The 26804-nt window shown below is 39.9% G+C and overlaps 1 protein-coding gene across 6 annotated transcripts in view; it reads right to left on the minus strand.

The window, feature by feature from the left end:
• LOC135227105 (unconventional myosin-Ie-like) overlaps positions 1-26804 on the minus strand; it is a 117668-nt gene that overhangs the window by 22707 nt on the left and 68157 nt on the right. For 5 of the 6 annotated variants that reach the window (XM_064266972.1, XM_064266976.1, XM_064266974.1 and 2 more), the window contains exons 3-6: positions 11242-11363; positions 9016-9207; positions 8390-8567; positions 7342-7612 (exon numbers count right to left, since the gene is read on the minus strand). In XM_064266972.1, coding sequence (XP_064123042.1) covers positions 7342-7612; positions 8390-8567; positions 9016-9207; positions 11242-11363 — 763 coding nt within the window. Of the gene's footprint in view, positions 1-7341; positions 7613-8389; positions 8568-9015; positions 9208-11241; positions 11364-13599; positions 14335-26804 lie in introns of those variants that run through there. The other variant, XM_064266977.1, reaches the window with a different exon arrangement.

Consider the following 26804-nt stretch of genomic DNA (forward strand, 5'->3'; position numbering starts at 1 on the left):
TTAAAAGGAGTGTACAATTTACAACGAAATTTGCTTTGAAGATTATAAGAGTAAATTTACATAAAAAATGGCTTCAGCAATACTATTAGAGCTGTTAAAAACTGGCACAAAATTATACGATAAATCACATTTTACATTTACACCAAGACATTCATATAAATATTATCAAGAAGACAATCCCTACTCTTATGGAACACGCCTACAGAGCCACTGACTCGACGTGCAAGCTTCCAAAGAATATGGTGTTCATTTGAAACAAGTTACAGGAGATAATTGGAAATACAGAAAGAAGAGATCAGTTATTAGAAAAATGATATTGTCATGTTACAATAAAGTTTTATACATACTTACCTGACAGATATATACGATTAATGGCCCACCCAGCCTCCCCGCAGGAGACAGGTGGAAGAGAAGAATTCTGATTAGAAAACGGGAATGGTTCCTAGTCCTGCCTCCCAGGGCAGGGCGGTAGATCACCTGACCTACCGGTAGCGTGTGCCGCGAAATTTGAAATTCTGTCGGAGACGACGGAGTCTAAAGCTAAGTATATATCTGTCAGGTAAGTATGTATAAAACTTTATTGTAACATGACAATATCATTTTTATACATTCAACTTCCCTGCCAGATATATACTTAGCTGATTAGCACCCATTGGTGGTGGGTAAGAGACAGCTAACTACTGAAATAGACAGGTAAACAACATATGTTGTAGGTATTAATAAACCTTGGTTCCTACCTTATTAGGCTGAAGACTTCGCGGCTACTGCCTTGGAGTCTGCTTAGCCTCAAGAGCCTCAGCGAGATATTGATCTATGGCTAAGAGTTCTTGTGGGTCTGCCAATGGGGTCTTATCCACTTACTTGGCAGAGCCTAAAGGCCTTTGTCATTGGGTGCTATTCCACTAACATGACAATACACCTTGTTCAAGGAGCACAACACCGATCCCGATCACCTGATCCTAACATCCATGTTAGTTCTAAGATTGCAAGGAGTTATCCCCGAACTCCTTACAAACAACCAAAAACTCGAAACATAATTACAATTTCATTTATACAAAATATACAAAAAAAAAATTTTGTACTCCCCGACTAGCCATACATATCCTTGATCCCCTACCAGCAATGACACTATGCGCCCGTGCGACATCCGTGAGCTTGCTAATAGAAAACCAAGCACATATCTGACAAGAGGGTTTATGTACGATAAAATCAAATATTTTAAGGATCAGTCTTTGCTCCAAGACCCAGCACTGTATCTGCTGATACAAATGGACCTAGCGAGAAGCACTTCTCATAGGTCACTCTCACATCCTTCAGATAATGAGATGCAAACACTGAATTGCACCTCCAATATGTAGTCTCAATGATATTTTTCAGAGATATATTCTTTTGGAACGCCAGACGTTGCTACTGCTCTCACCTCATGGGTCTTGACCTTTAGAAGACCGAAGGATTCCTCCGAGCAGTTCTTGTGAGCGTCCGTAATAACGCTTCTCACAAAGAAAGCCAAGGCGTTCTTGGACATGAGTCTTTTGGGGTTCTTCACCGCACACCAAAGACCTTGTTGACAAGCTCCCATCTGTCTCTTCCTCTCTAAATAATATTTAAGAGCTCTCACTGGACAGAGAGACCTCTCTATCTCTCTGCCTACGAGGTTAGATAGGCCTTTTACCTCAAAACTTCTGGGCCAAGGTTTTGACGGGTTTTCGTTCTTTGCCAGAAACATTGTCTGGAAAGAACAGATGGCAGCATCTCCTTTGAACCCCACTGTGGAATCCAGAGCGTGCAATTCGCTCGTCCTCTTGGCTGTAGCGAGAGACACCAGGAACAAGCATTTCCTAGTGACGTCGCGGAAGGAAGCCAGATGTAAAGGCTCGAATTTATCCGATGAAAGGAATTTCAGGACCACGTCTAGATTCCAACTAGGTGTTCTAGGAGTAGCTGCCTTTGAAGTCTCAAAGGATCTAATCAGATCGTGTAGATCTTTGTTGCTAGCAATATCTAGCCCTCGATTCCTAAATACTGAAGACAGCATGCTTCTGTATCCCTTTATTGTTGAGACAGATAGGTGTGATTCCTCTCTCAGAAAGAGGAGGAAATCGGCAATATTCACTATAGAGGTACTGGAGGAGGACAGCTTCTGACTCTTACACCACCTCCTAAAGACTTCCCACTTTGATTGGTATACTCTTCTCGTCGAAGCTCTGCGGGCTCTAGCGATAGAGCCCGCAGCCTTGCGAGAAAAGCCCCTCGCTCTGACAAGTCTTTCGATAGTCGAAAGGCAGTCAGAGCGAGACCTGGGAGGTTGAGATGAAACCTCTCGAAGTGGGGTTGTCTGAGTAGATCTGGTCTGTTTGGAAGAGATCTGGGGAAGTCCACTATCCACTCCAGTACCTCCGTGAACCATTCCTGGGCTGGCCAAAATGGGGCTATTAGTGTCAACTTCGTGTTCTTCGAAGCTACGAACTTCCTGAGCACTTCCCCCAGGATCTTGAACGGGGGAAAGGCGTATGCGTCCACACCCGACCAATCCAGGAGAAACGCGTCTATTGCGAAGGCTCTCGGATCTTCCACTAGAGAGCAAAATATCTCTATTCTTTTGGAGAGGAACGTCGCAAACAGGTCTATGTGAGGTCTCCCCCACAGGGACCAAAGACTTCGACACACTTCTTCGTGTAGAGTCCATTCTGTGGGAAGGACCTGATTCCTCCTGGTCAGTCTGTCCGCTCTCACATTCTTGATCCCTTGAACAAATCTTGTGAGGAGAGTTATGCCTCTTTCTTCCGTCCAGGTTAACAGGTGTCTTGTTAACTGATAGAGGGAGAAAGAGTGCGTGCCTCCTTGCTTGCGTATGTAAGCCAGAGCCGTGGTGTTGTCCGAGTTTATCTGTATCACCCCGCCTCTGACTATCTCTTCGAAGAACTTTAAGGCTAGGTGTATGGCCACTAGTTCCTTGCAATTGATGTGCCAGGACACCTGTTCCTTTGTCCAGGTGCCTGACACCTCCCTCGCTCCTAGCGTCGCTCCCCATCCCGACTCGAACGTCGGCATATAACACTTGGTTCTGGGTTCTGCAGGGCAAGCGATACGCCTTCGTTCTTTTGAAGAGGAAGGATCCACCACTTCAAATGATCTTTTACTTCTTGTGGAAGTTGGAAGATGTCCGAGAGTTGTCCCGTCTTCCAACTCCACACCCCTTTCAGGAAAAACTGAAGAGGGCGAAGGTGAAGCCTCCCAGAACTTTTCTAGTGAGGACAGGGTCCCTAAAAGGCTCAGATAATCCCTCGCTGAACTGTTCTTTCTCTCTAAGAAGCTCGAGATTTTCGACAAACCTCGAGTGATTCTTTCTCGCGAAGGATATACTCGAAAACCCCGAGAATCCATCTGAATCCCCAGATAGACCAAGCTCTGGCTGGGGATCAGCTGCGACTTCTCGAGGTTGACGAGTAATCCCAGCGATTCTATCATGTTCCTTGTTACTGATAAGTCCTCCAAGCACTGAATCTCCGACTTGGCCCTGATCAGCCAGTCGTCCAAGTAGAGGGAGATGTTTATTCCCTCTAGGTGAAGCCATCTTGCCACATTCGCCATCAGGTTGGTGAATACTTGCGGAGCTGTAGACAGACCGAAGCACAGAGCCCTGAATTGAAAAATCTTGTCTCCTATTACAAAACGAAGATATTTCTTTGACAAATGGTGAATTGGAACGTGGAAATATGCGTCTTGCAAGTCCAGAGAGACCATCCAATCTCCTGGACGAAGAGCCGACATTACTGAAGCGGACGTTTCCATGCGAAACTTCTTTTTCTGAACAAAGCGATTCAGAGCGCTTACGTCCAGAACTGGTCTCCACCCCCCCGATGCCTTTGGTACTAGAAAAAGGCGATTGTAAAATCCTGGGGAGTGTGGATCCTGCACAAGTTCGATGGCCTCCTTTTCCCACATTTGTTCCACCATTTGAAGGAGAGTCTTTCTCATTACAGGGTCTCTGTACCTCGCTGACAGTTCCCGAGGCGTAGATGTTAGGGGAGGGCTGTTCTCGAAGGGGATTACATATCCCTTCTTTAGGACCGACACTGACCAAGGGTCGGCTCCCCTTTTTGCCCATACTCCTGCAAAGTTCAGGAGTCTGGCGCCCACTGGTGCTTGAAGGAGCAACAAGTCATTTGGTTTTCTTGAAAGGCCTAAGGGAAGACCTTCCTCTCTTGTCAGAGCTCTTCTTTCTGGCAGGGGGGCGAGCCGCTGTACCTCCACGAAAGGGCTGCTGAGGAGGACGAGAGTCCTTCTTAATCGCCGACACTACAGGGCGTCCTTTCTTGGACGTTTGTGTTAGTAGGTCCTGTGTCGCCTTCTCAGTTAGCGAGCGAGATATATCCTTCACTAACTGAGAAGGAAACAGATGATCCGATCGGGGGGCGAACAATAAGGCAGTCCTCTGGCTCGGAGAAACCCCTTTTGATAATAAGGATCCATATACTGATCTCTTTTTCAGGAGACCAGCACCAAAAAGGGACGCCACTTCTCCCGAACCGTCCTGTACTGCCTTGTCCATGCAAGACAGGACGCTATGGAGAATCTCTGGGTTTTTAAGAAACTCCGGATCTTTAGATTTGTTGGCCAGAACTCCGAGTGACCAATCCAGAAAGTTGAACACCTCTAAAGTGACAAAAAGTCCCTTTAGAAAGTGGTTCAACTCCGAAGTGTTCCACGTCGCTCTGACCGATCCTAAGGAGTGACGTCTAGAGGCCTCCACTAAATTGGAAAAGTCCGCATCTGCAGAGGCAGGCAGAGAAAGACCCATAGTCTCTCCTGTTCCATACCAAATACCTCTCTTTCCATGTAGTTTGGAAGGAGGCATGCAGAATACCGTCTTTCCTAACTCTTTCTTCTTGTCCATCCAAGAATCTAAAGAATGGAGTGCCTTCTTCATCGAAATTGCAGGTTTCATTTTCAGAAAGGCCGAAGATTTTGCCGTAGCCGAGCTCGAAAAGAGAGAACGAGGAGGAGGAGGAGCCGCCGGACTAAGAGTGTCTCCAAACTCTTGCAGCAATAATGAGGCTAAGACCTTATAACTCGAGAGTCCCTCATTTGCCGGAGGTTCGTCATCAGACAAATCGTCTAAACCTCGGTCAGACGAAGGAGAAAGTTCACGTTTGGAGGGAGAGTACTTCCAAGACCTCCTACGATCTGAAGGAGAGGAACTCCTATTTGGAGAAGAGTCATAAATTCCAGGAACGAGTCTCCGACTCCTGCCTCCTGGCTCTTGACTCTTGCCTCCTGCCTCCTGCCTCCTGGCTCCTGACTCCTGCCTCCGGACTCCTGCCTCCTGACTCCGGACTCCTGCCTCCTGACTCCGGACTCCTGGCTCCTGCCTCCTGACTCCTGCCTCTTGGCTCCTGGCTCCTGCCTCTTGACTCCTGACTCCTACCTCTTGCCTCCTGGCTCTTGCCTCCTGGCTCCTGCCTCCTGCCTGGATGCCTCCACACTCCTGGCTCTTGGCTCCTGCCTCCTGGTTGACTCCTCACTCCTGGCTCTTGGCTCCTGCCTCCTGGGTGACTCCTCACTCCTGGCCGGTGCCAGACGTCTGAAAGGTTCATCCAGGTTCGTACAGGAAACCTCACCTCGAATAGGAGCATCGATCCTGGCGGCAGATACCTCCATACGCCCGGAGGATCTTTTGATCGGAAGGGAAGAGTCTTTCCTTCTAGGAGGTTCCTTTGACAGAACTCCTACAAACGACGAGATCTGCTCTTGCATCGCCATCATGAATCTCTTCGTCACCTCCTCTTTATCCTCTTCGGGAGGAGGGGAAGGAGGAGGGGAGGAGTCCATAGCCTCCACCTCCTGACTCCTTCTCACTCTGGTTGAAAGAATGGCTCTTCTTGCCTTCTTAACTCCCGAAGGAGACTCCCCAGGGAAGTTTTCTGGGCTTGAATCAATCGTCGGAGCCTTCCAACTCCTCTTGAGAGGTCGAGATCGATCTGAATCCCTCCAATCACGTCTCGGAGATGAAGATCCCGACGACGAAAAACACTCACGCAGGACGCTTTTACAATAGCGATCCTTGGCAGTCTGGGGTGTCACAGAAACCGCCGAAGGGACACCTGATCGGTGGGGATTCTCCACAACCTCCTTTCGGTTTTCGACATTCCTTCTCCTCTGGGCATGTGAGCTTGGAAGAGGTCTAGACCTAGGAGCGTTGCTGAGCCGACCAGATGCCCCCTCCACTACACTGGGGACACTCATATCATTGTCCACTGAATAATCACTAGCCTTACCTTGTATGGCAGCCATTTTGTTTTCCATCAACTTGAAGGCTGCTTTTAGATCCGCAAGTTCTTTCGCTGAATCTACAGGTTCTGCAATAGAAGAAGGGGCTGCAATGGAAGGAGAAGTAGCAATACTTACCCTTGGGGAAGATCCCAAGCTAGGAATTAGTTCAGATCTCGAACTACTTAAACTTCTGTAAGAAGCCTTCCTCACTCTTTCTCTCTCTAACTTTTTTAAATAATTAGTTAGATTCTTCCATTCGTTCTCACTCAAATTCTCACATTCCTTGCAAGTATTAGTAAAAGAACATTCATACTCCCTGCAACCCTTGCATACAGTGTGAGGGTCTACCGAAGCTTTCGGCAACCTCACCTTACAGCCTACATTCACACAACGTCTCACAACCATTCCAGAGTCAGACATTTTTAAAGAAAAATCCAAAATCAAGTCCACAAAACAGTCCACAAAAGCGTATGCCAATCCAACAATCCAGATACGTCACCAAAAGTCGGTCAAGAAGATCAATTGCCGGTGAAAAAAGAAAAACCAATCGAGAGGAACCAACAACAATGTTGATGGCTCGGACGACAGAAGAATTCTGATTAGAAAACGGGAATGGTTCCTAGTCCTGCCACCCAGGGCAGGGCGGTAGATCACCTGACCTACCGGTAGCGTGTGCCGCGAAATTTGAAATTCTGTCGGAGACGACGGAGTCTAAAGCTAAGTATATATCTGGCAGGGAAGTTGAATGTATAAAAAAGATAAATTAGTAAGAGCACCATAGGTAAAAATATAAATAAATGATAAAAGTACGAGGAGAACTGTTTAAGGATAGTAATGCACTGCATCCTTGCTTACAATAATAGATGAATTATTAGGAAAACGATAAATTAATAAATAAATAGATAAATTAATAAATAAATAAATTAATGAATAAAGAGTTACCTAGGTGAATTTTTTATGGTAGTAAAGCATTGCATCTTTGCTCAAATTTTTGAGGTTGTAGGCTACATTTTTTCCTCAAACTCATTCAAGCCAACAGGAAGTGAAAAAGAAACATTCCTTCCTAACCTCTCAACGTCTCTTGGAAATCATGGGCATCGTTGGTGCCATCCACTCTGTAGACGCCACTCTGACTCAGGTAACTGTAGTAGTCTGGGGTGGTGAGCCCTAGGGACTCTTTCATCTCTGCAGAAGCCCCAGAAATCAGTTGGTAGAATATGTGGAAGTTCCTCTCTCCATCGTTGAGGGAATGGACGCGAGACTTCTCCAGGAGGAAGTTAGAGATTTTCCCTCCGATGGGCTCGCCCCCTCGGGAGAATTGGATCTCTATGTATTTTCCCTGCAAGACAAGAAGGCTGCTGTTGAAATATGACACAGAAATCGTCAGAATGCACTTCATTCAAGTTGTATCACTGTTTGTGTTTTTAAGGTAAGTTGTATTTTTCCTAACATACAAACCTGAAGGTTTTACATAGGATTTAGCTTGTATCTGCAAGCTAAATCCTAAGTAAACAACAAGGGTTTGTATTTGATTACTATGAGCAAACAGTTTTTGCCAAGAATTTATCTATTGGGCTCAAAAACATAGTTAAAAAAAAAAAAAAAACTTGTGACACACCCAAACTTATCTAGAGCAAGTAGTAAAACAATTATTTTATGGAATAACATCCAAAACTTATGAAAAACAGTCTTGTATTCACAAAACACTTGAAAAACATATACAAGTAAAAAGTAAAAATACAACACACACATGTAAAATTTACATAACTGTTTGTGTTTAGGCAGAGGAGTTTTTTTGTAGTTTTCTATAAAGCTCAGAAACTTAAACTGTAGCTGATAATAAAAAATTTAAGAAAAACCTCTCTTGGGAAATATACACAAACTTGTAAAAGAGAGATATTATGTGATATTCAAAGCACGTATTAAAAGTATTCTTTTTGTAAAATACCAAACTTATATACACTGGTCTTGCTCTGTGAAACACATGAAAACCAGGTATTAAAAACACATATATACGCAACAAAACCTTATTTGAAACAATTCAACTTGTGAGGAGGAAAAATAAGTTCTAAAGCACACTAAACTAACGAATGCGGTAGGTCGATCTCGTGCTTACAAATCTCGAGGAATTGTTATTCCTGATGGTCTTGGCATTCCCGAAGGCTTCGAGGAGGGGATTGGACTCGAGGATGACATTCTTGACCTCCTGGACTCTCTTCCCTCCTCCGGACACTTTGGTGATGTAGTTCATGATGAACTTTGCTGAGACAGTCTTGCCGGCACCAGATTCACCGCTGCAATGTAAGAAAAGACATTCAGATGAGGGAAACAAAAGAAAATGAATGAATGAGATAAACCCCAAAGAGAGAGAGAGAGAGCCTACTGTGAATCCCTTTGCTGTTGAAAAATAAATTATCACTGGTTAATTAACTCATTTTTTCCATAGGGCCCATTCCACAGAATCTATGTAGACCTCTTCGATAAAGTTCATAAAAACCCAGAATTATATGTATAGTCAACTATATTACTATGTAAAATAATAAAGACTCTGTTCTTCATCAGTGCTAGCATTAGCAGTGATGAGGATAGAAAGTCCTTGTTTATTTTTCATAGTAATACAGTTGACTATATAATTGTGGATTTTTATGACACAGATTGTTCTTCTTCATGAGATTGTGAATTTCTTAACAATAACAACATGAACAATAATAATAATACTAATAAAAGAAAGACATCACTTACCTGATGATAACGCACTGACTATCATTATCTATGAGCATGTTTCTGTACATGGTGTCAGCCATAGCGTAGATGTGGGGAGGGACTTCGTACTGGGCGGCCCCTTGATACATCTCTATCTCACGATCTGTGAAGTACGGTAGCTGCTTGAAAGGGTTCACAGCCACTAGTACGGGGCCTATGTATGTGTAGATTCTGTTGGGAGGAGATGGAGGTACAAATTAAAATACTTTTCCATTTTTATACTTGCATGACAAATTTTCTTAATCAATTTGTATTTTTCATAGCTAACAAACCTGAGGTCTTTACAATAGGATAATCTTCTAGAGTCAGCTGGAAACCGGTTTAAAAACAACCAAAGATTGTAATGCAAGGAATCTGTGGCATTTGGCAACCCATGCATATAAGAGATGGAGGCTGGTCGCCGACCGCATCTGAACCCCACGACACACTAATCTTTCTTCCATCCCAGGATATGTAAGTGTGGCTAGAGGTGAGCAATCAATGTGAAGACCTTATACTTGGAGGGAGGCACAAGTACCTTGAACAGACTGGGGGTTCAGCCCACCTGACCAGCCTTCCTGTAAGTTCGAGTTCTAAAGAAGGGGGTCAAGAGTCTGTGAGAGAATACAGGCAGTCCCTGGGTTACTACGGGGGTTCCGTTCTTGAGACGCATCGTAAGCCGAAAATCGTCATAAGCCGGATCATCAAAAATCCTAAGAAAACCTTACTTTTATGCTTTGGGTGCATTGAAAACTATGTAAACTACATTCTTAATGCATTTTTCATTAAAAAAAACTTCAAATATTGATTATTTGCATTTTTGGTGTCATATTTCATCTGCCAGATCAGTGTTGTTGGCTTCGTAACCCTGGAAATAATTTCTGATGAATATAATTGAAAAGCGTCTTAACCTCGGAACGTCGTAAGCCGAACCCGTCGTAACCCGGGGACTGCCTGTACATATGAGAATATCTAAGAACTCAGCCTTCTGGGATTGAACACTATGATACATGTCCAGATTCACTGCATCCATGGAGCACCAAGAGAACTCCATCTGTTCATGTAACAAACCATGTAAGCCACAAGGGGTTTCTCACCACTCCTTCCCCCCTTGCTAGAGAGAGAAGAGTAAACGCTACGGAGAACCAGATTTGTCTACTGTGTGGAATACAAACCACGTATGACATGTCTACTCCTCAACCCGCCCGTAGGAGAACTCACCCAATTCTCTCTGCCACACAATCATCTTAGGTAAGATACTTACTGTCCCACTAGGAGGCACTGAATGAGCTACACAACTTGTTGGGTAGCCACCATCAGTCCCAAGGAAAAAGTGTCCAAGGACCTGTGGGCAACATTCTTCAGATAAAAGGAAGTGAAAGCGGTTAGCTGAGGCCAGGAACAATCATTCAAAATCTTATGAACAGACTAAGTTCTTCTTAAAAGCCAGAGAGGAACCCAATCCTCTGATGTCATGCGCTCGCACATGCCCAGTATCTGTGACAGAACTTGAAGGTGAGGAGTATTCCTGTTTAATCACCTCACGTAGCCAGAATGGAATGGTATTCTTGGACACTTCTTTCTTGGTTCGACCCGTGCTAACAAAAAGTCTACGACACCTAGGCCTTAGGTGACGATTCCTTTTTAGATAGCAACGCAGAGCTCTGATGGGTCAAAGCAGTAACTCTTGCTGATCGCCGTCCACAAACTCATTCAAGGAGGAACTTGAAAACGAGGCAAATCAGTCATCAAGCACCGAAGGATTTTGAGTCTTAGGCCACGAATTCCGGGACATGTTCAAAGGCCACAGAACCCCAACCCCTGGTGTGTCTAACATGATAACTCAGGCCATGAAGCTCTCCACTAGGATGGTGTGTGGTAAGGGTCATACCAATCTACCTTACCTGGTAAACTATGCAAGATCAATTCTTACAATTACCTTTGTCATTCCGCCTTAAAGGTCTAAAACTAAATCACACGATCATAATCATTTCCAGTTGCTGCTCTTACTCCTCCTTTGCACACTCCTAGGAACATTAATCTGGAATGAAATGGGAATAGGACAGCAAGCAATTAAAAGTCTTACCACAAGAAGATAAAACTTACTTAGTCCTCCAAAAGTCTATCGCAGAAGAGTCAAACTTACTTGTCGCAGAATAGTCACTACCTCAAAGAGGATAAATTTCGTCTTCTAAGTGTCCCTACCACAGAAATGATGAAACTTACTTGTCTTCCAAGAGTCTCTTCTTGAGATTGTCTGTGATTGCTGACTCTGTGATCTTGGTCAGCAGGACCATGTCATCTACTGTGGATTTCTTGGTACCCCCCTCACTCTGCCAGTGGTAGACCTGGGGAGGGAGGGAGAAAGAGAGAGATTAGAGAACTATTAGAACAATGGTAATAAATAACTATCAATCGTAAGTGCAGCATTAGAAGAAATGGTATTTATGTACAAATATCCATAATATACATTAATTGCTGAGCAAAAGTCCTTGGACAAAGAGAATGTTTTCTAAACGAAACTAATTAAATAACAAAGAAACGCCGTCACGTTTACTGAGCAGGTGAGTAACAACCAAACGACATGCAATCAAAATAAATTAAATTTATCTTTTCAAGATAATAAATAAAAATGCAAAGTAAAATTTTGAAAAAATTAAAGGCTAACCGAGATGCAGAAACTCAAATGCAAGAACAACACACAAATGCAAAATTAAAGACGAAAATGTGAAAATATACTGAAGAAATGTCCCAATATAATCTCTGTGATTGACAAGACTTCAACTCATCCCTCAAAAACCAAAACTTCTTGTGAGGTCTTCATAAGAAGTTTTCTTTTTGAACTTCCTTCCTGATGATGTCATTTTCCAAAGCAGTTTCACTCTCTTAACTTTCATATTATTATTATTACGTATTATTATAATTACATATTATTATTATTACGAAAAGTTTTACTTTTTAATGGCAACATTAAATTGAACTGGGTCTGGCAAGTATTAAAACAAAGGCAATCATAATATATATTGGAATATTTCAATCTAAAGACATATTTTGCTAAATATCAAAGAAAAGTTTGTAAAATAATCCAAATGCATTTTGTGAATACTAAAATATACCTTTTGTAAAATAAAAATAAAAAGTATTTTTCAAAACATTACATAAACTTCTTTAAAATATTACATCTAATATTTTTTAAAATGTTGTTTAACAATAAAAAAAAGTCTAGTAAAATACTTAAGAAAAAAACATATATTCTGTAAATAGTAAAAGTTGAAAATAAAGAAGCAAAATCAAAATAAAGTAGAATAGAAAAAATAAAAGCTCCAAATTCTGAGAGAGAAAAAACTAGCAATCCATTACCATCAGTATAAAAAAATTGTCATCACTTCTAAAAGATAATTTTATTTTCCTTGTGCTAAATCCTTTGACATTTTATATCGTGCCCTTCCTGTCTCGTACATTGCACTGATTAAATAAGTTGTACTTAATAAATTGTCCATGAGAGAGAGAGAGCTATCTTGACCTGACAATACTCAAACAAGAGACTAACCCTTCATCAGATTCTCTCTCTCTCTCTCTCTCTCTCTCTTCATACATTCGTGTATGTCTAACTAGCTCTCTCTGGCCAGGCCTTATCACAACCGGAGAAGGCTGATCCCGTTTTCAGTAACTCATTGCCGGCGAGTGACTAAAAAAGCTCATCAGTAGCACCACAAAGCACTTTACGAACAGCGCACCAATCACCTCTATGTAAGAAATCATGCATTCTTCAGCTTTATATGTATATCACTGAACATTTCTTCTAAATGCTTCGCGAGGCTCTATTCATCTAATCCTTTGCTAGGTCTTGATGCCCTCTCAGTAGTACCATCTCTTAATCATATAAAACACCTCTCTCTCTCTCTCTCTCTCTCTCTCAAGTACAAATATTATACGTGTGCGCCCTACCCCAACTGGGATTCAAACCAATGCCTTACAGAGTCAGTATATGGGCAAGAGTTGAATCAATGCACTAAACCCCTACACTCCGGTATCACTCATCTCTGCATTCATATATCTTCTGCCCTCGATTTCCGAAACATCGAAATGTACCCACTTGATTGGCACAGAACGTTGAATAATTTCACTTGTATTGCTTAAGTCTATGATAAATTCCATTCGTTCATTATCCTTTCTCTCTTCATTTACTTCCCAGGAACTATAATTCCTTTCCCTGATTTATTACCGATTCTCAAACATCGACTTGTTTTCTCTCCACTAAGCTTGTTCTTAGTGTATTCTGATGTATTCTCTCGTATAAGGTTACGCCATTTCAAACCAAAAGGAGCTTAGAATATTATATACATGAGATACTACTTGAGAGAGAGAGAGAGAGAGAGAGAGAGAGAGAGAGAGAGAGAGAGAGAGAGAGAGAAATTTTAAAATAAAAAAAGGTGCCATAATATTAAGGAATTCAAAATCGATTACTATAAGGAATACCCAAGAGAACATTTGCTATTGGACCAAACCCACACGAGAGAGAGAGAGAGAGAGAGAGAGAGAGAGAGAGAGAGAGAGAGAGAGAGAGAGACCCAATCTCCTTACATTTGCTTCTCTCATGGTGAAAAGCTGCTTGTGTTCGAAGTGACGATCAACGAAAGAATCCTTCTGTCGATTACTGGCCAAATATGGCTAGTACCATACGAGCCAACCTTCAGTTCAATAGCACTTCAACGTCAGTTTTTTCAAGAACTAACAAAAACACGAATGCACAAACGTCGTAAAGAGAGAAAAAGCGAGAGAGAGAGAGTGAGTGTGTGCTGACGTTATCATTGCGGTCCAGAGGAAATCCCGTGTGCAAGGTTGGGCCCAAACAGTTGCCAAAAAACAATCACACGTCATTCACAAATACAATATTCGAGTTTTTAAAAATTCACGTTCCACTTGCTCATGCTCGACCGTCACCTGATTGGGCATTCCCATGACAGCCTTAAAATAAGTATATTTAAGACGGCGAAAAAAGAAAAAAAAAAAAAGTGATTTCACATCGGTCTAGTGCAACGATTTGGATTGTTCTAATTTCACGGCGCCATTTAGTACCACCTGTATTTTTATCCTTAACAAACAACCTCGCGTAAATACACCACCAAATGCAGTTGATCAATACACTCAAAACATCCTACAAGGTGTAACGCCCTCTTATCGCGCCCAATAAAGACGCTCGGTAGCCATTTTCGAATTCGTACAACATATATATTTATATATATATACCGCCGTTAACCGCAAAATTTTAGGATAGCATTGAATACGAAACCACGCTCCTGGCACCACGGCTGAATGTGGACTGGCTGGCTTTTCGACGCTCGTTATCGTGAAGAAAATCCGTTATCAAGACCGGAAAAGAGAGAGAGAGAGAGAGAGAGAGAGAGAGAGGAGAGAGAGAGAGAGAGAGAGAGCTACACAGGCTGAACAACTTTTCTGAAAGACGTCTACGACTCCAAGACATTATACCCGTTTACGTCAACGACAAAAACGAAATGTCTTGTTTCCCGCGGTGAACTGATCAACGTACTGCTGTGGAGAGAGAGAGAGAGAGAGAGGAGAGAGAGAGAGAGAGAGAGAGAGCTTGAAGACAATAGTACTACGGTTAACTTCAACGACAAAAGACATAAACAGGTAAATTCATCGAAATACTGCCGTAGCCTACATTCAATAAAACCATTAAATTATATCAACGATATGATACAATTTTTTTCATTACTGTTTTTGAGAGCAATTATCTGATTTTATTACAGTTTCTGAATGCAATCATTATCTGACAACTTAAAAATATACAAACACACCAACGCCACAACATGAAATGTCAAAATATAAACATAATAATCCTATCTCTCGTAGGATGAGAGTTATATATATCCTAAACAATGTAGATTATCTGATTTTATTACAGTTTCTGAATGCAATCATTATCTGACAACTTAAAAATATACACACACACCAACGCCACAACATGAAATGTCAAAATATAAACATAATAATCCTATCTCTCGTAGGATGAGAGTTATATATATCCTAAACAATGTAGGAGAAATTAAGACCGCTATATCCTAAGGAATGTAGGAGAAATTAGGATTTCTTTATCCTAAGGAATGTAGGAGAAATTAGGATTTCTATATCCTTAGCAATGTATGAGAAATTAGGACCTCTAATTCCATATTTCCTAAGGAATGTAGGAGAAATCAGAATCTATTACGAACAAGACTAAAAAAGTCCCAGTTGAAGGCGACCACACTAAAATTCCTCTCCATAATATTTCACATAACCGACAGTTCAAATCAAGACCTTTATCTTTTATATAAAGTGGACATCACTTTCATATTCTATATTTTATTAAAGTTATGTCTTTTAACATTAACCCCCGGTTAGTCTAATGTAGCTCTTAACGAATCTTCAGAGAGAGAGAGAGAGAGAGAGAGAGAGAGAGAGAGAGAGAGAGAGAGAGAGAGATGGTAGTCTGTTTAAAAAAAAAAGAGGATTAGTCCCATATCCTTTATGCTGGTAAACAGATGATGCTTGTGAACTAAACTATTTATATTCTGGATTTTCCCGAATCTCTCTCTCTCTCTCTCTCTTCTCTCTCTCTCTCTCTCTCTCTCTCTCTCATGTTTTATAGGTCTAGATATATCCAAGGTCGTCTGCTACGATCAGTTCTAAGACTTTTGGGTACCAGAGAGAGAGAGAGAGAGAGAGAGAGAGAGAGAGAGAGAGAGAGAGAGAGAGAGAGAGAGAGAGAGAGATTCGGGAAAATCCAGAATATAAATAGTTATCTGTTTACCAGCATAAAGGATATGGGACTAATCCTCTTTTTTTCTAAACAAGACTACCATCTCTCTCTATCTCTCTCTCTCTCTCTCTCTCTGATTCAGTTTCTGTATCTGTGGGCGAGTAGACGTGGTAGGTACCAGGGCGTGAATACAAATAAGACTTTTGAATACTGGCAAAAGGAATGTGTGTCCAAGCAGAGACAGCCTTAACGCTCATGAAGATTCGTTAAGAGCTACGTTAGACTAACCGAGGGTTAATGTTAAAAGATAAAACTTTAGTAAAATATCTATGATATAATGATCATATAGAATAGGAAAGTGATGTCCACTTCATATAAAAGATAAATGTCTTGATTTGAACTGTCGGTTATGTGAAATATTATGGAGAGGAATTTTTGTCGTCTTCAACTAGGATTTTTTTGTCTTGCGTAATAGGTCCTGATTTCTCCTACATTCCTTAGGATATAGAAGTCCTAAATTCTCCTACATTCCTATAGGCAGTACTTTCGGTTTAGGGTAATTTATTGGTGGTGCATCGGTCTTTTCCTGCGTTTAGAGGGAAGGTCTGTCTGATTCAATGACGTATGTTGCTTTTCTAAGTAAAACATGTCTGTATTCGTGTAATATAGGCACACACACAACATACGTCATTGAATCAGACAGGCCTTCCCTCTAACACAGGAAAAGACCGATGCATCACCAATAAATTACCCTAAACCGAAAGTACTACTTATAGGCCTAATCTCCACATTCGTCAGGATAACCGAACCAGAATAAACACGCGGAGCAAAATCAGTATAACGTTTGGAACTGCAAGATAACTGAACTTGTCTTCTAATAGGATGATAATCCTTACCTCTTGAAGGATGATAGGATAGTATTATTATCTTAAAAGAGAACGCAGAAGAGACTTGGAAACACCAAACTAATCTCATCTGCACGTGCTAAAAGCTTCCGTTTTGCACCGAAATATTTTCATTTTATGAACATTTACAAGGAAATTAATATATTTACGAATTTCTTCGTATAAAAAAACCAAACAGTAATTAGAAGGTTAAGTTTGCTCTCTAAATCCAGCGTAACTTTTCGTCAAGATCTCAAAAAACAGATTGGTTGAGCTGCCTGTTTCTTTTCAGCAACTGACATTAGACCTAACTATAGATTCTTGACAGAAAGCGTCAATTTCTAAATGACAAGACATGCGGGGAGAACATATGTCAAAAAGAAAGAATCTCTCTCTCTCTCTCTCTCTCTCTCTCTCTCACGGAAGCAACGGTGAACAGCTAGTAAAAGTTAAAAGTGAGTGAGAGTTGAATCTGAATCGACATTATTTAGACTTATCACATTTCTTTCATTACTCAATTACCTGCTGGTGCAGTATATAGCCCCATATGCTATTTTATGGCACTTCTAAATTAATTAAGAATTACGTAAGACTGTAGTAGTACTTAATTCTTTCGAAGGCTGTGACTACGTTTACGAAAACAAGAACAGCAGGAGCCAGACTGACAATTTCTAAGTCATTCTGTTAAATCCTTCAGGATACTTGAGAAGAGAGAGAGAGAGAGAGAGAGAGAGAGAGAGAGAGAGAGAGGTAAATGATCTCAGGTAGCTTTTTTCACTCTACGTAAGTCGGTCTAGCATTCCACATTCATGACTGGTGATCATATCTTTATCAAGCCTGATAAAAAAAGGCTCTCTCTCTCTCTCTCTCTCTCTCTCTCTCTCTCTCTCTCTCTCTCTCTCTCTCTCTCTCTAACTGATTAAGCTTTACTATATTATTGCGGTATGGATATCGAGTTGAGATATTTACGTTTTTTTTATGAAGTAACCTTCGGTGAAGATGACATTTATATTCTGTGAGCGAATAATACAAAATAACAGCGGCCGTTAAAAATGATCTCACCTCTGGCAACTGCGTGCGATGCCAACTGACAGGACAATTTAAAATAATAGACGGTCAATATATTTAAAAATTCGCAATTAAAAAAAATGAAAATAGATTCATCCATCAGAGAATGGAAAATCATCAAAGCCCACACCTTTGGTCTTATCATTTTTGGTCCTTTTCAAGTCCTGGACTTGGCGCCCCCCCCCCCCCCCCCCCCGCCCCCACCCCCCCCCATACACTGAGCTGCGTCATCGATGACGTGTCTATGACGTCACGGCATCTCAAGGACTTTCGTCACCCTCCTCTTTATTTATTTTTTTTTGTAGCCCGTAGGGATACCAACCGCCATTTACGAGCGACGTAGCGTTTGTTTTCCTTATTGATGTACAATCATCTATACACAAAAATAGACCCTTTACGTCTAAATAACGAGATCAAAATAACGTATAGCGAAGATCACAAGACCAGGAAACCGATCGACCACCCTTGACGTGAAGGTGATAAGAAACATTATACCAAGCAGGAACTGCTTCCAGTTATAAATCTTTTAGTTCTTGTCTTGACAGGACATGCAATTAAATAAGTTTTTAGTACTTTTATTCATACATAGGTCTAGGCCTATCAGATGACGACGCTCTCGGCACAAAACAGAACACTAGGCCTATATATATACACTAACTCATAACTAAGAAACATTACTTAAGAGGTAGTTAAGTACACTTATATAAAGTGAAAGTTGCAACCTGGATCACATGAATGACCTATCTTGACTGAGTGACTATTATAAAAGGTCGTGTGGTGAGGTGCAGGATTCTCTCTCTCTCTCTCTCTCTCTCTGGCCTGCTGTGTTGTGACCGGAAGTGTTTACGTTTAGCGGATCTCTCTCTCTCTCTCTCTCTCGCATACACACACACACACACACACACATATATATATATATATATATATATATATATATATATATATATATATATAGGTTCCATCTGTCATGGGACAAGCCTTTCAGAGAGAGAGAGAGAGAGCCAGCCTCATCTCATAGTGGATTCAATCCCATCTAGGTAACAGACACGTCCATTGTCCTTGTGCTATGGGGGAAAAGAAGGACACGATCACTTTCTCTCTGTCAGTCTACAGCAGTCACATGCAGGCAGGCAGGCAGGCAAGAAAGCTTGATATATATATACTTGTGTATATAGGGCTTCCAGACGGCCTTGGTCTCTTCACCCCCAGGGACGCGTACCTTGAATGGACTGTTCGAGAAAGCCAATAAAGAAGTTGATCTGTGTCTTATAAGGCGATGTTATTTTTGCTTTTTCTTACCGGCAGCTACTCCAGCTGATTAAGGCCTTATAAACGCTTGCTACTAGCAGTGCTTTAGCATATTATTATTATTATTATTATTATTATTATTATTCAGAAGATGAAGTTTATTCATATGGAACAAGCACGAGGGGCGAAAGGGGCCACTGACTTGTAATTCAAGCTTCTAAATATTATTATTATTATATTATTATTATTATTATTATTATTATATATTATTATATAGTATTGTTATTATTCATATTATTTATTAATTATTATTGATTATTATTATTATTATATTATTATTATTATTATTATTATTATTATATAGAAGATGAACCCTATTCATATGGAAAAGGCCCCCAAAAGGGACCAATGACTTGAAATTCAAGCTTCCATCGAGATAATCCAGAATTTGTCAAAGATTTGCGAGTATTCTTCAATGATGGTCACTGACTTGATCCCAACATGTCTGTGGTATGTAAGTGACAAGTTACCAACATAGTTATGACCTTTTTTCTGCTTTCAACAACATTTATATGACATTTTTTTAGTTTTCACCAACATGTATATGACATTTTTTACTGTTTTTACCAACATGTATATGACATTTTTTACTGTTTTTACCAACATGTATATGACATTTTTACTGCTTTTACCAACATGTATATGACATTTTTACAGTTTTCACCAACATGTAAATGACATTTTTACTGCTTTTACCAACATGTATATGACATTTTTAATGTTTTTACCAACATGTATATGACATTTTTACTGTTTTCACCAACATATGACATTTTTTTCTTTTACTGTTTTTACCAACATGTATATGACATTTTTACTGTTTTCACCAACATGTATATGACATTTGTACTGCTTTTACCAACATGAATATGACATTATTACTGTTTTCACCAACATGTATATGACATTTTTACTGCTTTTACCAACAGGTGTATTATGGAACATTTTTTAGTGATTTATTTTAACCAAATTTGTTATGACATTTTTTTTATTGTTTTCACAAAAATGTATCGGAAATTTTTTACCGTTTTCACCAACATATAAAAATTTTTTTTTACCAACATGTACATGACATTTTTCTTAGTCTTTTCACCAACATAAGAAATACTTTTTTTAACTGTTTTTACCAACATATGATACTGTTTTTTTACTGTTTTCACCAACATATGACACTTTTTTTTATTTCTTTTACTGTTTTTACCAACATGTATATGAAACTTTTGACTGGTTTTACCAACATGTATATAACATGTTTTATTGTTTTTACCAACATATGACTTTTTAAAATGTTTTCACCAACATATGACACTTTTTTTTTCTTTTACTGTTTTTACCAACATGTATATGACATGTTTTACTGTACTGTGGACCCACACTTGAGTTCCCTTTCAAGTTCGTTAACCGTGGCATGTGCAGTGCAGCGTCGGAGGTAGAAAGTGTTCAGTGGACCATCTCATCAACTGATGCACAGTTGAGCGATTAACGAAAATAAATGTCACACGTGACTTCAGTCCCAATGGAATGAATGGAACGTCCGTCTCTCTCTCTCTCTCTCTCTCTCTCTCTCTCTCTCTCTCTCTCTCTCTCTGACTACTTTCACGCCCCCCGAATAAAGAAAGTACCCAATGTTTACTTTCTCAGTACTGTAGCGTGGAGCTTAAATGGCGTTTTAATAACTTTGGGTTTCTGTACGTGGGCGTGTCTTTGACTCTCTGTAGGAATCTAGAGAGATCCAGAAATAAATTCTAAAAAAAAAAGATACGATTATCAGCGGTCACGGTTTCATTATAGTTCCCTCGAATGTCACTCTCTCTCTCACTGCTCAGCAAAAAATTGCGTCGCGAAATCTTCTTGCAACTGCAGAACTCTCTTTTGGACAATTTCTTGCAACTGCTTTAACTTCTCTACCTTTCTTAAAAGGCAAAGAAGTTAAAAGTTAAAAGGTTAAGAACAACTTCAGTTAATTTCAGTTATTGGCGTCAACGTCGTAACTATACCTCCGGTCGACGAGCGTTGTTGTGTTGTTAAATGTTTTAAAATACAAAAAAATACACAATACTACAAATACAGTGTCATCATCATATACCCTTCGCGTTTAAACGTATATAAGACTGTGTCACTATAGTACATTTTAGCTGATAAGACCTTCAGGTGGTCAATAAGTTATTCAATAAAATGGGGACCTGCTTTCTTTATAAAAAACTAAAGCACCTTTGTTCTTATATAAAAAAAAAATAAATAAATAAATAAAAAAAGTTAAGTATATCTCAGTTTAACCAGATCACTGATGAACAGCTCTCCTAGAGCTGGCTCGAAGGATTATAGATATTTTGACGTGGCTAGGAACCAATTGGTTACCTATAGCAACGGGACCTACAGCTTACTGTGGGATCCGAACCACATTATATCGAGAAATTAATTTCTAGGAACCAATTGGTTACCTAGCAACGGGACCTACTACAGCTTATTATCCGAGCCACATTTATATCGAGAAATGAATTTCGAATCGCCAGAAACAAATTCCACTGAGCGGGGAATCGAACTCGCGACTACCGAATCGGTAGGCTAGCACGCAACCCACCCGTACAACGAGGACCTCCCTGTTCATGTAAACAAATGGTTTGGTGTGTACCTGGAGGTTATTCGCTTGTGGTGGGTCTGAGGAAGGACTGAATAGGACAGAATAGACAATTTAGCCTGAAGGCCAATCACTGGGACCTACGAGGTTACAATTAACTATTAGGAGAAGGTGGGGAGTACGACGAAAGAAAGAGAATATGAAAGGAGGTACAGTAAAAGGAACGAAAGAGGTTGCAGCTAGGGACCTTCCAAAGGTCCTTATAAGTAATGCCTACAGTGCGCCGCGGGGAAAGGAGCAAAGGTTGGAACCAAGAAGATTAACAGCTGTATCAGAAAGGTCTCTCTCTCTCTCTCTCTCTCTCTCTCTCTCTCTCTCTCTCTCTCAAAAACAAAGACATTTCCTCTTGTCCTTGTTCTCTGTTATACTACTGCTAGTTGACCTCGTCGAGGTTGAGGGGTTGGGGGAGGGGGAGAGGGGGGTGTTCTTTGTTGACCACTGCCTTATTTGGAGGTTTTATTTGTTCTTTGCAAACGTGAAATCTTACATAAAAGGGAAGGATTATATAATATGTTTCTTCAGCCTGACTAATCAGCTTAGCTTTACTTACCTCTGTGTGTGTGTGTGTGTGTTCGCGCTTGTTTTGTTAATGAATTTATGCTGCCTTCAAATTTGAATTACGTGAGACTGACCTTCGTAAGAGTGAATTACACAGAGAGAGAGAGAGAGAGAGAGAGAGAGAGAGAGAGAGAGAGAGAGAGAGAGAGAGAGAGAGAGAGACTTAGGATGTACCAAAGGCTTATTATAGTCCATCCTAAGAGGAGACATCGTGTGCTCTCTCATCTCCACGAGCAGGTTTTACTGTTTATTCAGTGTCCTCGTAATGATTTTGTCTAGCTTTCTTTTAAACTCTTCCACACTGTTGCTGTTTACAACTTCTTTCTGGTGGCAGTTTATTCCATGAGTCACATATCTTGTATGTGGAGAAGTTCCCAACAATGGGATGTGTTGTATCTCTTCAGTTCCAGTTCCCATCCATTATTTCTCGTCTGGTTTTCGATTAACGTAAATAGGTTACTGTCTACTTTCGTTTTGCCTTTCTGTATTTTAAATGTTTCTCTTAGTTGTCCTCGCATTCGTCGTGTTTCTAAGAGAGAGAGAGAGAGAGAGAGAGAGAGAGAGAGAGAGAGAGAGAGAGAGATGCCTGTGGGTTAATTTAAACACACGGTTAATTCCTCAGCCACCGAGACAGAAAGTACCGTATTCAGAGGCCTCGGTAGCCAAAGACTCGAAACGCAAGCGTCAACGGTACATCTGCACCGCATACGGTACAAATATATTAACGACAAAACGGTGTGCGGACTAACAGCTTTATTTGCATATGAAGGTCTCAACATACACATACATACACACGCACCACACACATATATACTATACACATATACAGAGAGAGAGAGAGAGAGAGAGAGAGAGAGAGAGAGAGAGAGAGAGAGAGTCGACGAACGCTAGCAAGATAAGCGGTTGCATAATGTCCTGTATATGTCAACAACAGTGTCAAAACACAGAGAGAGAGAGAGAGAGAGAGAGAGAGAGAGAGAGAGAGAGAGAGAGAGAGAGAGAAACTTGCTGATACTTCTGTCTTGTCTATTACCTTTCAAGTTTGTGGTCAAAGGCTTTACAAGATTCTCCTGAAAGGAATAGCACGCACTAACGGCAAGCAAATATGTATGACACTCTCTCTCTCTCTCTCTCCTCTCTCCTCATTCGCTCCGTCATCGCTCTCTCCTCTCTCTGTCTCTCCTCTCTCAGAATCTCAGAAGAAGATAAACGTTAAATTCATGACAAATCCCTCTCGCTCTCCTTCTTGAGAAAGTAAAATTCCTAACATTTAATCCCTTCGAGAAACTTGGGCAAACAACTACCCTCTCTCTCTCTCTCTCTCTCTCTCTCTCTCTCTCTCTCTCTCTCTCTCTCTCAAAGTGCTCGAACACAATGCTGACATCGGCTTTGCCAAGCTTCCAAAACGAACATGGGAGTTACAGCACTGAAAAATATGAAATAAAATGTTCTCCGTCAACCCTAAGGCTTCTTTCTTCTTCTTCTTCTTCTTCTTCTTCTTCTTCTTCTTCTTCTTCTTCTGAAACCGTAAGGTGTCGTCAATTAACTTCCTCACACTTCTTCGGAGAAGGAAGTGTCACGGTATTCAAATGTTAACTGGATTATAATACGAAAAGGATAAGTGAAACATTCTACGTTGCTGTAAAAAGATTAAAATACGAAAATGAAAAAAAATCCAAATACTAAATTTAAAAAAAATTATTTTTCAACAATAATCAAAAAGGATTTGTCACGGTATTATATATTAACAGAATTATACGACAAGGATAAGCGAAACATTCTACGTTGCAAGATTAAAACACGAAAATGAAAATAAAAAATCCATAGCTTAAATTCAATAAAAAAATTATTTTTCAACAATAATAAAAACGAAATTGTCACGTTATTAAATAATAACAGGATTATACGACAAGGATAAGTGAAACATTCTACGTTGTTGTTAAAAGATTAAAATACGAAAATGAAAAAAATACAAAGCCTTAATTAAAAAAATATATTTCAACAATAATCAAAAAGGAAGTGGAACGGTATTATATAATAACAGGAAGCCTTAATTAAAAAAACTATATTTAAACAATAATCAAAAAGGATTTGTCACGGTATTAAATATTAAGCAGGATTATACGACAAGGATAAGCGAATCATGAAAATAAAAAATCCATAGCTTAAGTTCAATAAAAAAATTATTTTTCAACAATAATCAAATGCATATCAGGATCTAAATAGGATCATCCCACCTGGATAAGATATCTTGGAAAAATTAGGCTGGAATGGAACACCGAGGTCAGCCCATAGACCAAGCGCTGGGACCTACGCGGTCACTCAGTGCACTATTGGAACTGTTGGAATTGGGTTAAGGGAATTAGGACGAAACGGAAAGAGAATATGAACGGAGGTGCAGTAAAAGCAACGAAAGGCGTTGGAGTGGTTGGACAGGAAGGTTAACAAATCCATATAGTAATTATAAAAAATGCCACGAATCATACATTTCCTTCAGTTATGAATTATCTTGTGAAATAAAGATGGTATCTAGTGTATGTGTGTGATTTCTTTTTTAAATCTCGTGGTCTCGTTGTCATGGCAACCGTATTTATAGCTTTTAACAAAAGTTTACACGGATACATATAATGTATCGCGCGTTTCTGTATGCATGTATGTTTTTATCCCCGTATGTAAGCATTTATGTATGAGTGTACGTACGGATGTATTTATGTGCATTTCTGTACACGCTTTATGTATGTATTATGTGTATTTCTGTACAAGCTTTTGTATGTACGTACTTTTGTATGTACGTACAGGTTTACGAATTAGCATTTGGCTTTTAACAATGGTTTACACGGAAGCATAATGTATTGCGCGTTTCCTTATGTATGTATGCTTTTATGCACGTGCGTATGCAAGTTTTTGTGTATGTATGCACTGACGTATTTGTATGTATGCACTGACGTATTTATATGCATTCCTTTACAAGCTTTTAGTATGTATGTTTGTACTTTTCTGTAAAGATTTATGTATGTATGATGTATTTCCATTTCTGTATGCATGTATGCACGTACATTTCTGTATGTATATGTGCGTATGTATTACTACACAAATTCCGAATCAAAGAATGCTACTCACATATCAGCCACTACCTCATTACAGCCTGGGCTACAAAGATATACCCGAGATTTAGATTTTTTTTCGCCCAATACCCTATCTAGTCCACAGTTTCATTCAACCTCAAAACCCCAAAACCCCTTGAGGGAGGGTGGGGTGGGGTGGAGGTTATTAAAAAAAAAAAAAAAAGAGGAATAAAACCAGTTGCAGTCACTTCCGGCCCAAAGGCGTTTTGTCCCAGGCGATTTCCAGGTCAACAGGATGCTGAGAGAGAGAGAGAGAGAGAGAGAGAGAGAGAGAGAGAGAGAGAGAGAGAGAGAGAGAGAGTCTCTAGAACAATAATTGTGAGCGTAATACTGACGGCCAGGTATATATAGTTATGCACACTATACGTACATACACACATACATACGCGCGCGCACACAAATATATGATACATATACACATACACACATGGCAGCTTCATTCATACATGAAATAACGTTTAGCGTGTGTGTACGTATATATGTATTCACAACTACCCTAACTCCAGTTTATTTTTGTATAGTCTGAAACTGGCTTCCTAACTAACCTGAGATTTGGAGTCAAAAGTTATGAAGGCAAAACTATACCCACTTTCACTAAAAAAAAAAAAAATAATAATAATAATAATAAAAATATTCAAGTTTTTACATTCTATTCCTTTCAAAACTGGTTCGCCTTGCTGCCTGGGCCTCAATAGCCTATCATAAATTAGCCCAGTTCTATCCAGTTATGAAAATGGAAATTACGAGTATATATTAGAAATATACATATGTACCTTGTAAAGATATTCCTAATATATATCTTTACATTTACGACGTAGTGGACCTCTTCTCATGCTACTACGAAATTTCTTTGATAAGATAATAATAATAATAATAATAATAATAATAATAATAATATATATTAGAAATATAATATGTACCTTGTAAAGCCTAATAATATAATATTTACATTACGAGTAGTGACCCTCTTCTCATGCTACTCGAAATTTCTTTTTGAATAATAATAATAATAATAATAATAATAATAATAATAATAATAATAATAATAATAATACCCTCCACTGGAGCCTGTGCAAGAAACATCAGCTACCTTGCAGTAATAAGTGGTACGAGCACCAACCTGAAGGAGTGATAGAAAACGATCAGGCAAAGATCCTCTGGGACTATGGTATCAGAACGGATAGGGTGATACGTGCAAATAGACCAGACGTGACGTTGATTGACAAAATCAAGAAGAAAGTATCACTCATTGATGTCGCAATACCATGGGACACCAGAGTTGAAGAGAAAGAGGGGGAAAAAATGGATAAATATCAAGACCTGAAAATAGAAATAAGAAGGATATGGGATATGCCAGTGGAAATTGTACCCTAATCATAGGAACACTAGGCACGATCCCAAGATCCCTGAAAAGGAATCTGGAAAAACTAGAGGCTGAAGTAGCT

This window comes from Macrobrachium nipponense, chromosome 15 (assembly GCF_015104395.2).
Source record: "Macrobrachium nipponense isolate FS-2020 chromosome 15, ASM1510439v2, whole genome shotgun sequence".
NCBI lineage: Eukaryota > Metazoa > Arthropoda > Malacostraca > Decapoda > Palaemonidae > Macrobrachium > Macrobrachium nipponense.